The 18,205-nt window shown below is 42.9% G+C and overlaps 1 protein-coding gene across 3 annotated transcripts in view; it reads right to left on the bottom strand.

Annotated features, from left to right (window-relative positions):
* Nucleotides 1-216: 216 nt before the first annotated feature.
* The window catches only part of GATA6 (GATA binding protein 6), a 32,421-nt gene continuing 14,432 nt past the window's right edge, over nucleotides 217-18,205 (bottom strand). For all 3 annotated transcript variants that reach the window (XR_001711254.4, XM_016933430.4, XM_054672219.2), the window contains one exon: nucleotides 217-1,542. Coding sequence is in view for 2 of the 3 variants with exons in the window: in XM_016933430.4 (XP_016788919.2) it covers nucleotides 1,375-1,542 (168 nt within the window). In the remaining variant the exon portion in view is untranslated. The remainder of the gene's footprint in view (nucleotides 1,543-18,205) is intronic.

The raw sequence follows: 18,205 nt of genomic DNA, 5'->3' as shown, positions 1-18,205 counted from the left end.
AACTGTCCCCAATGCACATGGAGAGTAGTAACTAACCCCATGTGTCAACTTCAAATAAGCCAAGGTATAAAAGGTACAAAACGGCTCCAAAAGGACTATGCTTTGAAAGGAAGGCCTTAAAGCATTCTGCAAACTTCACGTGCACTTGTTTTATGTGAATATCTATAGTCACATACAGCATAAAAAGAAAGCTTTGAAAAGGGAAGGAACTCACTGTACAGAAGACAAAACAATACCCTTTTTATTTTTAAAACTCTGGTGAAATAGGTTTCCATAGGACATCCCATTCAAAAAAAAAATTAACGTAAACCAACCTCCCTGTGGGTTAGTCACACTATACAGACTTCATCAGAGTGTTTACAGATACCTAGAGTATTTACAAATGCTATCCGTTAGGTAGTAAAGTGTTGTTGCAATTTTTCCAGCACATATTCCACAGTAAAATAAAGGGGGTATATTGGTGTTCTTGTATAAAAATTCTTAACAAATAGAGAAAGGCAATTTTCCTGAGAGAAGATTTGTTCTTGAAATATTTTTCTTTAACAATTGGAAATATAAAATGGGATGTAGTTGTAAAAGAAGCATAAGAATGTCTAAGTTAACATTTTTCTTTTAAATTATTTTAAGTACCATTAAGTTAAAATGTTTACATTCATTATAAAAAATGCTGTTAAATCTTATGCAAATGATTTAACACTGATTGCTGCAACGCAAATTGCACTTTTTAAAAAAATTATTGTATACATGGAAGAAAAATATCTTGTTTGCTACCCTGTTTACAAATTCCGACTGACTTCAGATCAGCCACACAATATGAACTTTGAGAAACGTCAGTCACAGTGTATGTTAAAGTTACAATGCAGTCTTGCAAACTGAGTAATATTTTTGATAAGAGACCTCATGAACCGACTCAGCCTCCAGAGATGTGTACCAAATGGCCTCAAGTGATCTTCTCCATGAACGCACATGAAATCTGGATGTGGAAAAGGTATGAAGAAATTCTGGAACAACCAAAATTGATCAGAAGAAGCACATGATTTTGGACAAAATGCAAAATCTTTTTAAAAAAATCTCTCTCAATATTCCTTAGCAGGCAAGGCCCAGGTCCTAGTCCTGGCTTCTGGAAGTGGAGCAGGGTCCCCCCCGGAGGCGGGCTGGCTGGAGTGGCCCAAGCGCCCAGTTGCACTGGCCCTTCCCTTCCATCTTCTCTCACTCTTTCAGCAAGCCTCTTGGGAAAAACATCTCTTTCAAAATAAAGGCACGAGAATCACGTTCTGTCAGCGCAGTCGCCACTGTCTGGACTGCTGCACAAAAGCAGACACGAGTGGAGTGAGGCCCGCGGCGGAGCCCTCCCTGCCTCCTGGCGGCGTGGGCTCAGGCCAGGGCCAGGGCGCACCAGGAATCCTGTCGCACGGAGGACGTGACTTCGGCCGGCGAGGCCAGACTGACGCCTATGTAGAGCCCATCTTGACCCGAATACTTGAGCTCGCTGTTCTCGGGATTGGTGCTCTCTCCCGCACCAGTCATCACCGGGGCACCCGCCTGGCAGAAGAGGGGGACACAGAGGAGAGACGAGAAGGCGAGAAGCGGTTACAATCCTGGTAGTGAAATACATGGGAGCTAATGAACGGGTCTGTGCAGCCAGGGCCAGAGCTGCTCCTGGGCAGACCCAGGGCAGGAGAAATGAAGCCGGCGTTACTATCCCCTGCCCCCAGCAAGTGGGGGCCTTTCCCTGCATTGCACACAGTGCCACTGACCTGACCCTGGCCACTTAAGCCTTCGAAACTTTAGAACTCAGGGCAGGAGCCACTGGCAAGATGCAAAGCTGGACAAAAGGAAGGGGAACTGAAGAAATCCTATTTGTAAAAAGTGCCAAGCTCTAAGATCTCTGACTGTGAAACAAACCTCACTGTGTGGGTGAATAGGCATTAATGATGCACACACAACCTGATCATTTCCAAAGAGAAGATGCAGAGCGCGCACACACACACACACCTCTAACAAGGCTTATCCAGTGATGGCAAAGTCTTTTTAGACTTTTTAGAAAAGCTGCACAGTTCAACATTCCCTGATCAGTGAAATTTTTGAACATTGACTTCATGGAAAATAAACCTATGCATATACAGGTTTTAAAATCTACCTCATTTACCTTAATTCTTTACAAGAACAGTCCATGTCTGAAGCAGACCACGTTATAAAGAAAATGCTAACATCCTCTATCTGCCATGATCATGGCAATGATTTCTTTCTTTCTTTTTTTTTTTTGAAACAGAGTCTCACTGTCTCCCAGGCTGGAGTACAGTGGCACGATCTCAGCTCAGTGCAACCTCCATCTCCTGGGTTCAAGTGATTCTCCTGCCTCAGCCTCCTGAGTAGCTGGGATTACAGGCATGCACCACCACACCTGGCTAATTTTTGTATTTTTAGTAGAGACAGGGTTTCACCATGTTGGCCAGGCTGGTCTCGAACTCCTGACCTCAGGTGATCTGCCTGCCTGGGCCTCCCAGAGTGCTGGGATTACGGGCGTGAGCCACTGTGCCTGGCCACAATGATTTCTTGAAGCACAAGTTCACCTTTGCCCTGTTCCACCCATTCCTCCCATTCACATGAAAAAGGCCAAATAGGAAACATCATATAATTTAGTAAAATCAAACCAAAATAACTAAAATCTGTTTAGACAACAGTTTGAATAAAGTTGCTTTTGAGAAGCTTTTTGAAAAATTTCGCCATAATCATGTACTTTTTAAAATCACCTTTTTCCTTCTAAAAGTTCAGGAGCTCTTATTCCTTCCAAGCTTTCAGGGCTCCATTCTATAAATTACCAGATACTTGTTGTTTGACAGAGGTAGGACATTGTGTACTTTTCAAAGAATTTCTTTTTTACATACATAATCCCATTAAATCCTTAAAACAGCATTTCTCTGGCACCAGACACAGGCGGAGCAGAAAGGAAGTGTGCCGAGCCTCCACGGCCTGCAAGTGAATGAGGTCCAACTCTACTCGTTTTCCAACAAGATCTGGTTTGCTCTCAACCCTCACCATAAGGGCATGAGGCTGGGAGGCAGGACTTCAGGCGAGCAAGCCCTCTGAGTCTAAGCACCCAAACTTCCTTCCTCCCAACCAGACAGACCAAACCCGACCCCTCCACAGGTAACCACTCCTTCCCTTTCCCAGCAGAAATGAGGTTTTATGAAAATCCAGCAACAACACTGGCCCCACACCCAAACTTTTGTTTACATAACACAAATGTAAAGACTTAAACTGAGGGTTTTAGGTGCATTAAAAAGCAAATTTCACAAAATCAGTGAGATGTCTAAAGCTTCAGATGGATTCTTGTGGCAATTCTGAAAAAGCTAAAATAATCCTGTCCAACAAACTGAATGCCATAAACTTGGTTATACTTATAAACATAGTGATTAACTTTAGCCCTTAATTCCAGAGACTCCACCAGAAGCAAATCCAGTGTGGATCCAGATTTAACCCTCAAAGAAATAAGCAAAAGGATGATATTCAATTACAAAAGAATTATTTATTTAGAAAGGAACTATTAGAGTGAGCTTCCTTATAATGATACATCTCACGTCCAACTTTGCATTGATTTTCTTATTCGAAAACAGGCACATCAGCATATGCCTCTGACTAAATCTGACTTCACTGCAACAAGTGTTATTTTCTGAAATGGAGAGGGTTCCTGAACTGGCCCAGGAAATAGCCCATCTCAAATGGCAGGGAAGTGCCAAGACAGCAGAGGGATCTGTCACCACCACCACAGCCAGCAACAAGAAGCATAAGCAGGCTGGGCACGGTGGCTCGTGCCTTTAATCCCAACACTTTGGGAAGCCGAGGAGGGAGGATTACTTAAGCCCAGGAATTTGAGACCAGCCTGGGCAACATTGGGAGACCCTGTCTCTACAAAAAATACAAAAGTTAGCTGGGCATGTAGTCCCAGCTATTTGGGGAGCCGAGATGGAAGGATTGCTTGAGTCTAGGTGATGAAGGCTGCAGTGAGCTACGATTGCATCACTGCACTCCAGCCTAAGGGACAGAGCAAGACCCTGTCTCTAAAAAGTAAACATTAAAAAAAAAAAAGAAAGAAAGAAAGTGAAGAAAAAAAGAAATATTGGCAAAGCAACAACTGACAGCCAGACACTAGATCAGGAGCCTGAAAGATAGTCAACTGCCCCAGGAGCTCCCAGGCTTTGTGGGGAGCCAGGATCCATATACATTAGAAAGTCGACTGTTGGCTGCTTATCATGAACAACAAATGAGTGGCTGAGACAGGAAGGTAGACCAAGAGTCAGAAAAGGAATAGCAGAGGGCAAGGACTCCTGGGCGAGGAACCAAAGGCAGCCCACACAGGAGTATGAGAAGGAGGGGAAGCAGCTTGGACTCTCAAGTCCTGTCCTGATTCAGTCTCCTGCTGAGTGCAGTCCCCCCTGAGCCTCCTCTGTGCCTGGGTCCTCACATTTCCCACCTCAGGGATGGTTGCGACAATTAAATGAGCTAATGTTTGTAAAAGCGAAGGCAAGGTGCCTTGCCATGTTAAACATTCCGTAAAGGGAAGCTATTGTTATTGGCGAGAGAAGGATGTTCAAAATGGGAGGCAGGACGGATGAAGAGAGGTGGTCACCTGGCCTGTTCAGAAGAAAAGCCAGCTGAAAAACAGAAGGATGAAGCAAAAGAGTGAACAGACCATGTGGGAGAGGTAAACCAGAAGCCTGACATACAGCTTTGTGTGCCTCAGTTTCCACACCTATAAAGTGGGATAAAAAGAGGCACCTATGTCATAAGATTATTGCAAGAATTAAATTGGCTAGGCCAGGCGCGGTGGCCCATGCCTGCAATCCCAGCACTTTGAGAGGCCGAGGCAGGTGGATCACCTTAGGTCAGAAGTTTGAGACCAGCCTGACCAACATGGTGAAACCTCATCTCTACTGACACAAAAAAATTAGCCGAGCAAGGTGGAGCATGCTTATAATCCCAGCTACTCAGAAGGCTGAGGTAGGTTGCAGTGAGCCGAGATTGCACCATTGCACTCCAGTCTGGGCAACAAAAGTGAAACTCCATCTCAAAAAAAAAAAAAAAAAAAAGAATTGGCTAATATATGTAAAGCCCTTGTAACAGTGTCTGAGAACAGTAAAGATTACGTCAGTATAAGCTACTCTTGTTATCTAATTATTATTGTTAAGGTTAAGAGGCTTGGATCTAATTTATTCTCCTCATTCTATCCTTCAGCCCAAGCAAGTTACCCCATCACCAGGCAGGGGCAGAAGCAGTGGGAACACAGTTGGAGCTCAAAGAGAACCACCTCCAGAATGACCCTATTCAAACTGTCACTGACAGTTCTTCACAAAAATAAATCAAAGTGTTCTGTAGCCATTCAAAAGTCTCATGACTCTTTCTCTTTTTCACTTTTTTTTTTTTTTTTTTGAGATAGGGTCTTGCTCTGTCATCCAGGCTGGAGTGCACTGGGTGTGATCTCGGCTCACTGCAACCTCCACCTCCTGGGCAGAAGAGATCCTCCCATCTCAGCCTCTCGAATAACTGGGACCACAAGCATGTGCCACCATGCCCAGCTAATTTTTGTATTTTTTGTAAAGATGGGGTTTCACCATGTTGCCTAGGCTGTTCTCAAACTCCTGAGCTCAAGGGATCCACCTGCCTCAGCCTCTCAAAGTGCTGGGATCACAGGCATGAGCTACCACACCTGGTGACTCATTGACTCTTTTTCAACAACCCACATTAAAGAAACGTTAACACCCTGAATGTTATTCTTACACCTGAATAACAATCCCAAAAGCAATTGGCGAAAATAACCTGTCTTTTTTTCAGACAAAATGTTAAGCTATTTGGCAGGCCAAGAGTCCTGCTATCAAAGGGCAGACAGATCTCAAATTCCACGAGTGATGCACTCCTAAAAATAAATCTGCTCGTTTGCAATTAAAAGCAATAGCTGAGCCTGTCAGAAAAAAAATGGGGCAAGTATTTGTGCCCAATGCTTGGTAGCCTTATTTTATGTGTAGATATAATAATATTTAAACATGAAATACTGCAAAGAAAGGCTGATGTTACTTACATGGTAACACCAGTCCCCTCACTCATGGCTGGCGGAGCTAAATTCTGGTACACCCACCTTACAGAAGGCAGTTAGCTGCAATGTCAAGAGCCATCCAGAAGTTTAGACCCTACTTCGCCCTGTAATTTCACTTCTGGAAATGTATTATAAGGAAATAATTCAAAAGAAGGGAAAGGCTCCGCAAAGGAAGCCAACCGTTGCAAGGTTACTTCTAATAGTAGAAACTATGGAAACAATCTAATGTCTAATAATATGGGAACGGTTTAGAAAAGCAGGGCACATCCGCTCAATGAACTATTATGCAATTATTAAAAATAATAAGATCATGGAGCAAAATGGAAAAAATCCTGTAATACCATGTTAAGTGAAAAACAGCAAGATATGAATTACACGTCATAACTGCAATTTATCCATGCACATGTGTAAGTATTACAAAGGTCCCCTGGGAGGAGGGGAGAAACAGGGGACTAGCTGAGAGGGCCAAGTCTATTAGCCATCTATACCTTTCTTTGAATATTTTTCTTTGAATACTTAAATTGAATTGCATAGTAAATCTATTTAGGTTGTTGCCAAAGTAATTGCAGTTTTTGGCATTGAAAGTAATGACAAAACCCACAATTACTTTTGCACCAACCTAATAACTTTGGGGATGAATAGGAGACATGAGTACCAGAAACACAAGGCACTTGAGGGACAAGCCAACCTTCATGGAATCAGAAAGTGGCTTGAAAAAATAGGAGGGAACCAGAGTCGGGGCACTAACAGGAGGGCGGGTCAGAAGGGCCCCCATCCGCCCCTGAAATCATCTCCCTGCCACCTGGCACAGGCCAGGGCCTGGCCAGCCACGCACATGTGAATCTCACAGTTCTATACAAGTTAAAACAATCAACACGTCAGCTCCATGCATCAGCGTAACTTCAGCTCTCAAAACCAATATTCTCTCACTCTGTCGCCCAGGCTGGAGTGCAGTGGTGGTATCTCGGCTCACTACAACCTCCGCCTCCCGAGTTCAAGTGAGTCTCCTGCCTCAGTCTCCAGAGTAGCTGGGATTACAGGCGCCCACCACTACACTCGGCTAATTTTTGTATTTTTAGTAGAGTTAGGGTTTCACCATATTGGCCAGGCTGATCTCGAACTCCTGACCTCAAGTGATCCGCCTGCCTCGACCTCCCAAAGTACTGGGATTACAGGCATGAGCCACCGTGCCTGGCCTCTAAACCAATATTCTAAAAGTAGAAGGCGTGCAGAGTTGGCACAGCTACTCTTCTTAAGAAGCCTGGCTTTGTCCTGTTATTGTTCATCTTTTAAGTCCCTTTCCCTCACTGATGATAGTCAAGAGATGCCTACTGAGAATCAATACGATGTGTGTGTGTTGGGGGGGGGGCGGAGGGGGGAAATCAGAGAAAAATATACTATGATCCTGGACCTAATACACACACATACAAACACACGTATAAATTTCAATTGGTTAATACATTTTCCCACAAATAATTCAACCCTTCAAAGGACTTTAGTTCAGATCGCAGACATCACAACCCTGCAAAGGCAGGCACTTCACTAACCTAGACCAACCTAAACAAACGTTCCTGAACAAAAGGGAGGGAGAGCGCCGGAATGCCCACAGCTCAACCATCCTCCCTCCTTTCGGGCAGGCAGCACAGGCCAGGCGGAGGTCCCTGCTCCCTCCCTGATCAAAGTGCAAGGAGGGTGGAGCAGAAATCGGCTCTGTGTTTCCATTCAAGGCTTATCTGCCCTCCACCCTCCCACAGACAACTGAAAATGGAGGCACTTCCTGTTGAAAGAATGTGTTATCAGGGCCAGACCCAGCCTGGGCTTAGCACTGAAAGCTGGCCGGGTTAGGTGGGAGACAGGCAGAGCAGCTGGGCTGGAAAACTCCCTCTTAAAGGAGTAAATGACTTCAGGGAGAGCTTGGGCTGCTACAGATTGGGACATGGAAAATATCCGCTAGCCTGAGAAGTAGCCACAGTTCATCTTTAGATCACCTGGAATTTTTTTTTTTTTTTTCCTGTGAGGAGCCTTCACTCATTTTTGGACACATATCTGAAAAGTCAAAGATTTCTGATTGGATCAACTCATGGAGACAAATGCCCAGCAGTGTCTCTGTTTTCCTTCATTTCGCACATCCCATAATGGGGAGGGCAAGAGACAGCTTCTGATGGGAAGGCAACACAGCCGAGAAAAGGAAACCCTGAAAGGGCGTAGCCTTTTCCAAAGAAAAACATGGGTTCTTCGGCTTGTGGATTACATGCATAAATTTCCTTTGAGGAAGAAAACCAGAGAGGAGTGTACAGGGCATGCTCTATCTTCCTTGCTGGAATCTCTCTTCATGCAGTTTCGGTCTGAAGAAAGAAAACACTGCGCCCCAGGCAGGCTGAAGGACGACTGTGTGATCCTTCCCAGAGCAGAAGACTTTGATGGTGATCACATGCCTCCTTCACTGCAAGGCAGACTGTCGGCTCCCCCAGCCTCTGATCCGTCCTTCCTACACATCTGAGTGAGACTGTGCTTACGGCTTTTTCTTGTGTGAGGGGAAGCCAGCCGTCCCTCACTGCCAAAGCTCTTCTCTGCTTTTGTAACCTCTAGGTTAGACTCCTGTGGTGCTTTATAGCTGCCTTCCTCCAAAGAGGAATTAAAAACTTTGTGTAAATTCCAACAAAGGGGAAATGCTTTCCTGCAAATCGTAACTTCCACTATATAAACTACGATCATTTCAGTCTGGCTGGAGGTAACAGAGGACCAGACACAAAGTGACAGTAATAGTTTAGAAGGTGACACATGAAAGACACATGAACACACACAAATTCTGTCTCCACCAGGACACGTGAAAACCAATCACAATGAAACTCTCGAATTCTTAACAGCTTAATAAAACAAAAGAACATGGACACCTTTTCTCTAGAGAGAGAGTCACCGTCACCTCAACTGATGACCTAACTATTCAGCAGAATAGTTTTGTATATTTAATTCGGCAAACAAATTCCTTACTGGAAATTTCACCGGCTGCTCCCCTACTCTGCCCCAACCCATACCCCTCTCGCCCCTTCTAGGCCTGAGTAGGTAAGGTTATAGCCACACCAAGGGATGCTGCCCTTTTCAAGAAGACAAAAGCAATTCTATGCACATAATCTATTCTGGACAAAAGAGCAAATTGCTTTATGTATCTGTGCACACTCAACAGCAAGCATGTTGTGGTGAAGAAAGGTGCCAAACTTTATAAGTACTCTGGGATTATCACCAAAATACTGATGTACAAATATAAATTGCAAGGGAGAGGGTTTGTCCCACAACCTGAAGTCAATGAGGACCCTAAAGAAAAAGCTTATCTTCTAAATGATCAGAATGAATTACACTATTCTAATCTTCAAATTAAGTGGGACAGAATCCTGAGGCAAGATTTAAAACCTGGTGAATGATCTTAATTTTTATAACAAAACTGACTTTTCAGGAGATGGATGAGCATCTTAATCTCTCCATCTTAATTACAGAAAACATACCAAGAAGCATTTACAATGCACTTAAACCACAAAAAGCATTAGGAAAGTACTAAGTATCAGAAGGAATAAAAAATTTGCTATCAGTGAAATACAAATCTCTAAAATGTGGTTACTTTCTTAACACAATAACTCTACCTCTCTGAATTTCCCCACTAAGAAAGTGAGGATCTTATTCTAATATCTTGGGATGAAAAAAAATGCCACGCAAATAAAGCTGATTACTATTAACTTCCAAGACCCATATTTAAGTAGTGCTATTCTTCTTAAACTTCAAAGAGGTCTCCAGGCATCTCCCACTCACTCTACACAATACTCCTAAGGACCAGATGGTAGGAATTACTTTTCCCCTTTAGTAGAAGGAGGAAAACAGAGGCTTTACAGAACCTTGGCAGCTTGCTATACTCACACAGACAGAGCTGGAGCTAGCGCCTAGCTGCTGGAATCTGTTTCCTCCCAGCTGCTAATCCGTGAACCCCCAGAATAAACTTTTGACCATATTCAGGCTTCACCACGAATCAAGCAACTAAATTTAATGAGAGCTTTAAATGTAAAATACTTGTGTTTAATAAAATAAAAATATGGTTCTGCAGCATGTGGCCCAGCTCTGGTGAAACCGTGCCAGGCCAACAACCAAAACAGGCAGCACACCATCAAGTCGGATCATGATTTAAGCATCGTCAGATGTTGACTTGGAACCGTTTACTCGTAAGACCCCAACAGGACATTAGAATCAATGCCTAGTTATGTATTTGTTCAAATCATTCTTAAAATATGAGGTCAATAAAATAATGTCTTTGTGCTCAGTCTCACAAATTCTGAGTACTGGGCCTTTAAAAAAGCCTGATGTGATGGGTAGCTGAGTGGTGAATTGTCACATTGCCAACACCTATCTATGGAGATGCTTTTTTAAATTATTAAAATTTCAGAGAAAATTAACAGGTAGGTCTAAACATGAACAGAACTAACAGATTGTACTTAATTCATATCCACTGGATCTTCATACTGCTAGTAACTCTTCTGGCAGACACCCATGAAATGCATAATAAATTACTTTTGTTCCAGTAAAGGAATTCGTTTTCTTCGAAGATTCATTTAGCAATAACCTTTCAGAGCAATCTAAGCCAGATTTCTTAAATTTGGCCATGTTTTCCCGTAACATTATTTCATGTTTTCTGACAATTTTGTATATTCTTATAGAGGCGTTGGGGGGCGGGTGGGAGAAAACTGCAAAGAATCTGTAATTTGCAAAGAAGAGCTGTGTTCTGGGATGAGGCTATAAGAAATGGTGAATAACTTCTGCCCACACTTATTCTTTATCCAGTATTCTGGCTATCAGATAGTGATAATGAGTCACTTATTAAATAAACCACAATTCTGTGATAAATTATGTGGACATATGTTACAAACTATTTAAAGCTTTACTGTTTCCTAATGTACAAAGCCATTGGATATTGATGTAGCACACAATGCATTTTTAAACTACTTCTTACCATCCTCCCTGTCATACACACACACACACACACACACAGAGATTTTAAAAAAAAAAAAAAAAAAAGGAAGTCTAGAAAAAGCCTTGAGATCAGAATGAAAGTATGCAAATCCGCATGCTTGAACATTCCCTGCCGGGGTGACGTGTGACTTTCACACGAAGGCCAATGTGGTCAGACAAGAACGTGAGTTATTAGAAGGGGCTGTGAACGTAGAAAGAAAGGGAGCCTGGCACATAGGGAGCATGAAGATAAAATGCCAACAAAATATTTATGTTCATGGCTTGTAGCATGTGGCAAGTGGGATATTAATAACTGTGATGATTGGTCAACTCCCTGGGAGTGGTAACAGCCCTGGACTGGGAGGCAGGAGACGTCGGTTCCAGTCCCGGCTTCAACACTGGCTTGTTTTGTGACCTTAAGGAGTCACTCCGGATCTTGGTTTATAAATGAGGCAATAATAATACCTAACCACATAACTCTCTCACAGACCCTTTGGGAGATTAATGATTTTTTAACCCCTTTGCTACTCATTTAGAAAAGAGTGTTTTGGACGATAGACTCTGAAAAAAAAAAAAAAAACAGGCACTTCACTATTAAGAAATGCTTTTTCAGTAATTTCTTCATAAACATTCATTGAAGACAATTTTAACATTCCGAAAAATTCCAAAACAGCATTTGTTTGTGTATGGATTTAAATCGCAGCATTAGAAGGATTTCAGTATGGCAATCTTGTGTTTCTCTTAAAAGCCTTGTTATAACCACATTAGGTATGTCAACAAAAGTAATTTTTACTACTTTTTTTTTAACTTAATGTTACCCAACTGCCATATTCTTAGTACCATTACACATTTAATTTCTAAGTATAACATTGATAAGAAAATCTGCATTAACTGTCTTAAATACATTCTTGGTCAAGAGCAAATAACTTCTCACACTGTTTTCCCACCTGTTTCAGTGGGAGGATATATGATGCTAAAATTATTAATCAAATTAGTCAAATTTCTTTAAGAAAACATTCTTTCTTCTCTCTGAAGATTTCAAAGAAATGAACTAATATCGCATATTAATCTAACACGCTGTAGTGGCAACAACACTGACCGCGTCAGCCAGACCTGCGGCCAACGTGAAACCACGCGTCTCAATTTGACACGTGACCTTGGAACTGTTCTTTACCTTCTGCGTCTCACTTAGAAGGAGGAGTAAAAAATAAAATGTATCTAAAGCACCTGGCACATAAAAGGTACCTGATAGAAACTAATTTCCTGCCTCCCTATGTTCACTATCTTATAAGTGAGCGAGTATTAGGAAAGGGAAAAACTTCCTCAAAGCAAGATCACTATGAGAAAATCGAAGACCAATCCACCACTGTTTGGCTCTCGAGTCCTCTAGAAGCTCTGTGGCATATTCAAGTTAAAAATGAAGCAGTAATTTTCTGCTCCAGCCCCAGCAGGCTCTTGCATCAGAGCTCGCCTTCATACGTTCCTCTGAGCAACTTAACAGTATAAGCACAGCATAAGTCCTTCACAAATGTTCCTTTCAGCTCTTTCACAGGAACTATAATTTTGTGACCAACCATAGTGCACAGTAAATCAAAAAAAAATTCCATTACTTGAAGAAAAAGACAGTGGAGTGTAAATCTGCTAATAAAGAACCCCCCTGCACTGGAAAATGCATAGTAAGCTACAGGACCTACTAAGGTGTTTTTCTATTTCCACCACAGGATGCAAATATTATATATGAAATAAAATCTATGAAAACAATTTAAAATATTTACCTGCCTAAGCTTTCTTCAGAGGCCTTATAGAGCACATCAAATAATCTTAACTTGAGTCAGTCTCTAGATCACTGCTGTTGGCCACAAGCACTTATGGGTGCTTAACTCCTTCAAACGACCACGCAGCTCAGGAGTGACTACAGTAGGGAAATAGGTCTAGCTAAGCACACAGTGTCCCAGAAGCACACAGGGGACGGGAACGATGACGCCTATTTACTAGCAAGAAACAGACCAAAAGAGTGGTTAAGGCCCACCCATCCAGGCCCAGATGCAGCCGGCGAGGAACCTAAGTCTCTATCTCTCAGTCTATTGTCCACCTCTCTTTGTGGAAGTTATATATCGCCAGCAATGCCCCACAAAGGTGAGGAAACACATTTCCTATCCCTAATACACCATGTCTAATATGTTTCCATTAGAAGAGGTAGCCAGGCAGCCACTCCAACCATCCTGCCCCCAGAATCCCTGGAGGCAGAGAAATTACAGCGCAGGCCTAAAGAAGGTCAGCGCATAGAATCAGCTGGCAGATGTTTTTCCTCCCTAATTGTGAGGAGGAAACTCTGCTTGTAAACTTGACAAGCAGGAGCATGCTACATTTGTTTACATCAATTATCAAAATACAGAATGCTCCAATAAGAAGGTCCTAATTGTTGGGACTCCAGTGTACAGACAGAAAACACATTTGTCACCGAAGCAGGATTTAAATAAAGTCCATCGTTGATTTGAAATATTTTCAAGTATCTACTTTCCACCGGTTCTACCAGCCTCACTTCCTGCCTTTGGCTTCTTACCCCCTACACTCCAGTCACAATGAACTAACTATTTCCCTTCAGCTCCAAAGATTCCTATGCCTTCTTCTTTCCTGGATACCTCTATCCAATTTTTCACCTGCAAAAATCCTAACTAATTGTAATTTCCTCTACTCTGCGGAGCCATCTCCAACTCTAGTTATCACTCCTTTAAAGCACGTCCAAATCTGACCAGTAGTAAGATCTACATCTATACCTGTCTCTCTCCACCCACCCCTACCACCTCCATGTTTTAAACAATTCCAGATGTGGCACTTTGTTTTACTCAAATGGAACAAAGACCAGTAAAGCAAGGGCTGGTCATATATATTTCTCTCTCCATTTAACTTCAACACTTTATGTTTAATGATGATTTCAATATTATATTGGTAGTTTTAATATTAACTTAAATAGGGTTTACATTTTTTTTCATTTTTTTAAAAAAATAGAAATAGAGATGGGAATCTTGCTATGTTGCCCAGGCTGATCTCAAACTCCTGGTCTCAAGTGATCCTCCAGCCTCAGTCTCCCAAAGAACTGGGATTACAGGCGTGAGCCACTGCACCTGGCCTAATTTTTAAAGTAATTATTTATAGAAACTATTTTTAGGCAGGCAAAATATGTTCAGTGACTCCTTGTGCTCAGACATTGTCTTATTGCTAATTTCTTTTTTTCTGTAGCTGCCATTTTCAGATATTATTGCTAATTTCATCTCCAAGTTAATCCCTCCTATTACAAAAGAAATTAAGAAAAAAACTTTTTATCTATAAAATTTGGGGATTGAGCTATAAAGTATCCTCCAGTTTTACAAATTTTGAGTTATAGGAGGAGAAATAGGAGGAGTAGGACCATTTGTGGACTACTTATTAAATCTTATTGCAGAAACAGAACATTACCATGTTTCTCTCCTAAATAACAACCAAAAAAAAACTGTAAAATACAATTCAGTCAATAAACAGAATTCAAGAAAAAAAAGATTTTAGTATTCTTAAAATCCATAGAGAATAAAAGCCAAAGAAAAAAAATTTTTTTTTTTTTTTTTCCTGAGACAGAGTTTTGCTCTTGTTGCCCAGGCTGGGGTGCAATGGTGCAATCTCAGCTCACTGCGACCTGCAACTCCTGGGTTCAAGAGATTCTCTTGCCTCAGCCTCCAGAGTAGCTGGGATTACAGGCATGCGCCACCGTGCCTGGCTAAGTTTGTACTTTTAGTAGAGACGGGGTTTCTCCATGTTGGTCAGGCTGGTCTCAAACTCCTGACCTCAGGTGATCAACCCGCCTCAGCCTCCCAAAGTGCTGGGATTAAAGGGGTGAGCCACCGCACCCAGCCCAAAGAAAATCTGATATCTATTTAGATCAACTAAATATACATTTTTTAGTAAATCTGCATGGATAAGAAAATTCTTAGCCAGAAAGAAAGATTATTTTTGCCACAGAAAGTAACCATCTATCAAAAATTTAAGTTTAACATACATTTTTAATAAACAAAAATAATTTCAAAAGAAAAAAATAGGCAATATTTTAAGCAGGGCTGTATGACCGTGAGTCCTCCTGATCTCAGACAGAAACACACTGCCCTCCCTGTGCCTCCAGCACACGCACAGCCTATAACCAAGAGAAACTGAGTCATAAGGTGGCAAGGTCATCAACTTGCTGACTCTTATCTGAAGGAATGTCTCCTTTTTGCCCAGACACAGGTCTCATGAAAGCACAGATTAACAAGTATATAAAGCTAAGACATGAGGCTTCAGAGCAGCACAAAAATTTTCGTGGCATTAGGACAACTTATCCTGGAAGAATGCCGTGCACTAGGAATTATGCCCACACCTTCATTCCTGCTAGGGGAGGGGAGCCCTGGAGCCCCCTCTCCCAGAAGCAGACAACCACGATAGACCCCTTCCACAATACTCAGCTCCTGTGGCTCCTTTCGTCCTGGCCAAGAGAGCTCAGGACTCTGTGTCATGCTAAGGTCCTGGTGCCATCACTTAAATGGCCACGTGAAAGGCAGGTCAGAACCCTGTTCCTGTCATGTCCCAGGACTTAAAATAAGCCTGCTGGGAATGCCTACCGGTGATCTCCTACAACTGATTTTTCAGTGGGGAATTAAAGTAAACAGCATGTTTCATGTGGGCCTCTGGAACAGTTTTTTACTTCCTTGCTATAACTCACAGTCATTAAAGAAAGGCAGTGATACTGCTACTTACATCTCTAAATGGAGGGATATGTGGCCCCCAGTTCCACCTTCTGCTGGGAGGGTGCCTAAGATAGCCCTTTGCTTTGTAGTTCCGTGGCCCCATCAAACGAGGGTCACCCTGCACTACTAATTTCTACCAGTCAGTCACAGGGAGCACTGGAGATCCGTGGGGTGGACGCATTACCTTAGGAGACTTAAACTCCAAGCCAACCTCGGTGCTGTGTATGTAATACATATACTTTGTAAACACCAGATACAACCTTGCTATATGGATCTGATATTTTCTTCACCCACAGCATTTCACAAAATCCTACAGGCAATCAGTCACAAAGCCAGCTGCCCTCTAACATTATGCACTGTGACCAAAATGGGAAAATGACACACCTTTGTCAACACAGCCACCTTTTAAAAATGCTTCTACCAGCTGCTCACAGATGGCTCCTCCAGCAGACTCTTCACAGCTACTCGGCTGCCACATGGGCCATGCCATACACATGAAGGCTCAGCCCACCCAGAGAGGACATCAAAAAGTGCGAAGGGATCCACAGTTATACGCGGGCACGCCATGAAAACAACCTGGGGACACCACTCAAGCCTACTACAGGTATTCTTACAGGAGGACAGCTTCCAAAGGCAGCCAGCAGACGAGTAGCTGTTTCCCCACAATGGCCACAGCAGGTAGAGGCTTTTGGAGACATCCATGAAATAAAACCCTGCAAGCCCAGGCACCAGCCGTGTGCCCTCGGAACAAGGCCAAGAGTCAGTCCCTGGGGAACTGGGGAGGTTGGTAGGCAGGTCAGCAACCCTACCCCCTGCCCTGGTAATGGCAGTCAGCGTTTCTGCAGCGCAGCCCAGAGGCTGGAGAGATCGGAGAGATGCCCCCTGGCTGCAGCTCACACCAGCCACTCCCAGCTTCTCAGTCCCCGTGGAGGCTGCCTAGACTACCACAGGGATGGAAGCTTGCAGCTGAAGACCTGGTGTGAAACTAGTACTCTCCAACCCCATCCTTAACATCCTTGTTGCTTTGCCTCCTGGCCTCTGGTGGGGAACTAATCTTTCCTCTGAAGGGCATTGACCAGCAAGCCACCTCCATCTGCTCTGTCCCTGGTGAGAGTTCCTGGGACAATAAGCCTAGGACCAGAGATGGAACTCCCAAGGCCCTTCTTCTAGCCAGACCATGGCCCTTTTCACTGGCTTTTCACTCCTTTCCCTGGACGGCAACTGATAGGACTTGCTAATAGCAAATTTTGAAATTTTACGTCACAAAATCACAAGACTCCACCCACAATGGTTCCAAGTCCCCGAAGCCCATTGTTGGGTATATATCGACTTCAGTGCAATTTATCATTCAAATTAGTCTTTTTGCCACATTTAAGCTGGACTGTACCACCAACAAAAGTGTCTTGGAGCTGGCAGCAGTCCTCATTTCAGCTAGGAGAGAGGTGGCTCCCTCCCTGCTTTAGAAAACCAAATTGTTTTGCCTCTAGCTACATAATTGCTCCTGAGGACTACCGCATAATAAAGGATATTTTTAGGCCAGGCGCGGTGACTCATGCCTGTAATCCTAGCACTTTGGGAGGCTGAGGTAGGTGGATCACTTGCGGACAGGAGTTCGAGACCACCCTGGCCAACATGGTGAAACCCCGTCTCTACTAACAATACAAAAAAAAATTAGCCAGGTGAGTTGGTGTATGCCTGTAATTCTAGCTTCTCGGGAGGCTGAAGTGGGAGGATTGCTTGAATCCGGGAAGTGGAGGTTGCAGTGAGCCGAGATTGCGCCACTGCACACTCCAGCCTCGGTGACAGCAAGACTCAGCCTCAAAAAAAAAAATTATTTTTAAATAATCTTTTCATTTCCCAAGAAACATGTTCTATTTACCACTTTCAATCCTCAGTTACATCTAACCTGCCTGTAAAACACAACACCATAGCATGGAGTCCACCTTTATAAAGCCTAGAAACATTCTTTACCATGAGTCTGCAAAAAAAAAACAACTAAAAGGCTTCTTCCCTTGTGAAACTCTGAAAAGACGTTTTGTTTCATTACAGAAAAGGCTCAAAAGAATTTGGGTAGGAGGACAAAGAAAAATATCAAATATAATTTTAAGCACAGTTTAAACATTTTGTTTTAAATATTTAATTTTTGTTTGTTAAAGCCAGTAAAAATACAGTGGAAAGAAACCAGGTCTGTGGTTCCCAAACACCTCCGGGGCAGTAGTTCCAATTTCACCTGGGGCACTTGTTCAAAAACAGATATCCAAGTCCCACACCCAGAGACTCTGACTTGGAAAATCCAGGGTGGGGCCCAGGAATCTGTAGTATTTTAAAGTACCCCAAATAATTTCAGGAGAAAACTAAATGTAGAAAACAATTA

This window comes from Pan troglodytes, chromosome 17, assembly GCF_028858775.2.
Source record: "Pan troglodytes isolate AG18354 chromosome 17, NHGRI_mPanTro3-v2.0_pri, whole genome shotgun sequence".
Lineage (NCBI taxonomy): Eukaryota > Metazoa > Chordata > Mammalia > Primates > Hominidae > Pan > Pan troglodytes.
Note: the sequence above shows the minus strand (reverse complement) of the source record. Positions and strands in the feature narration are given on the sequence as shown.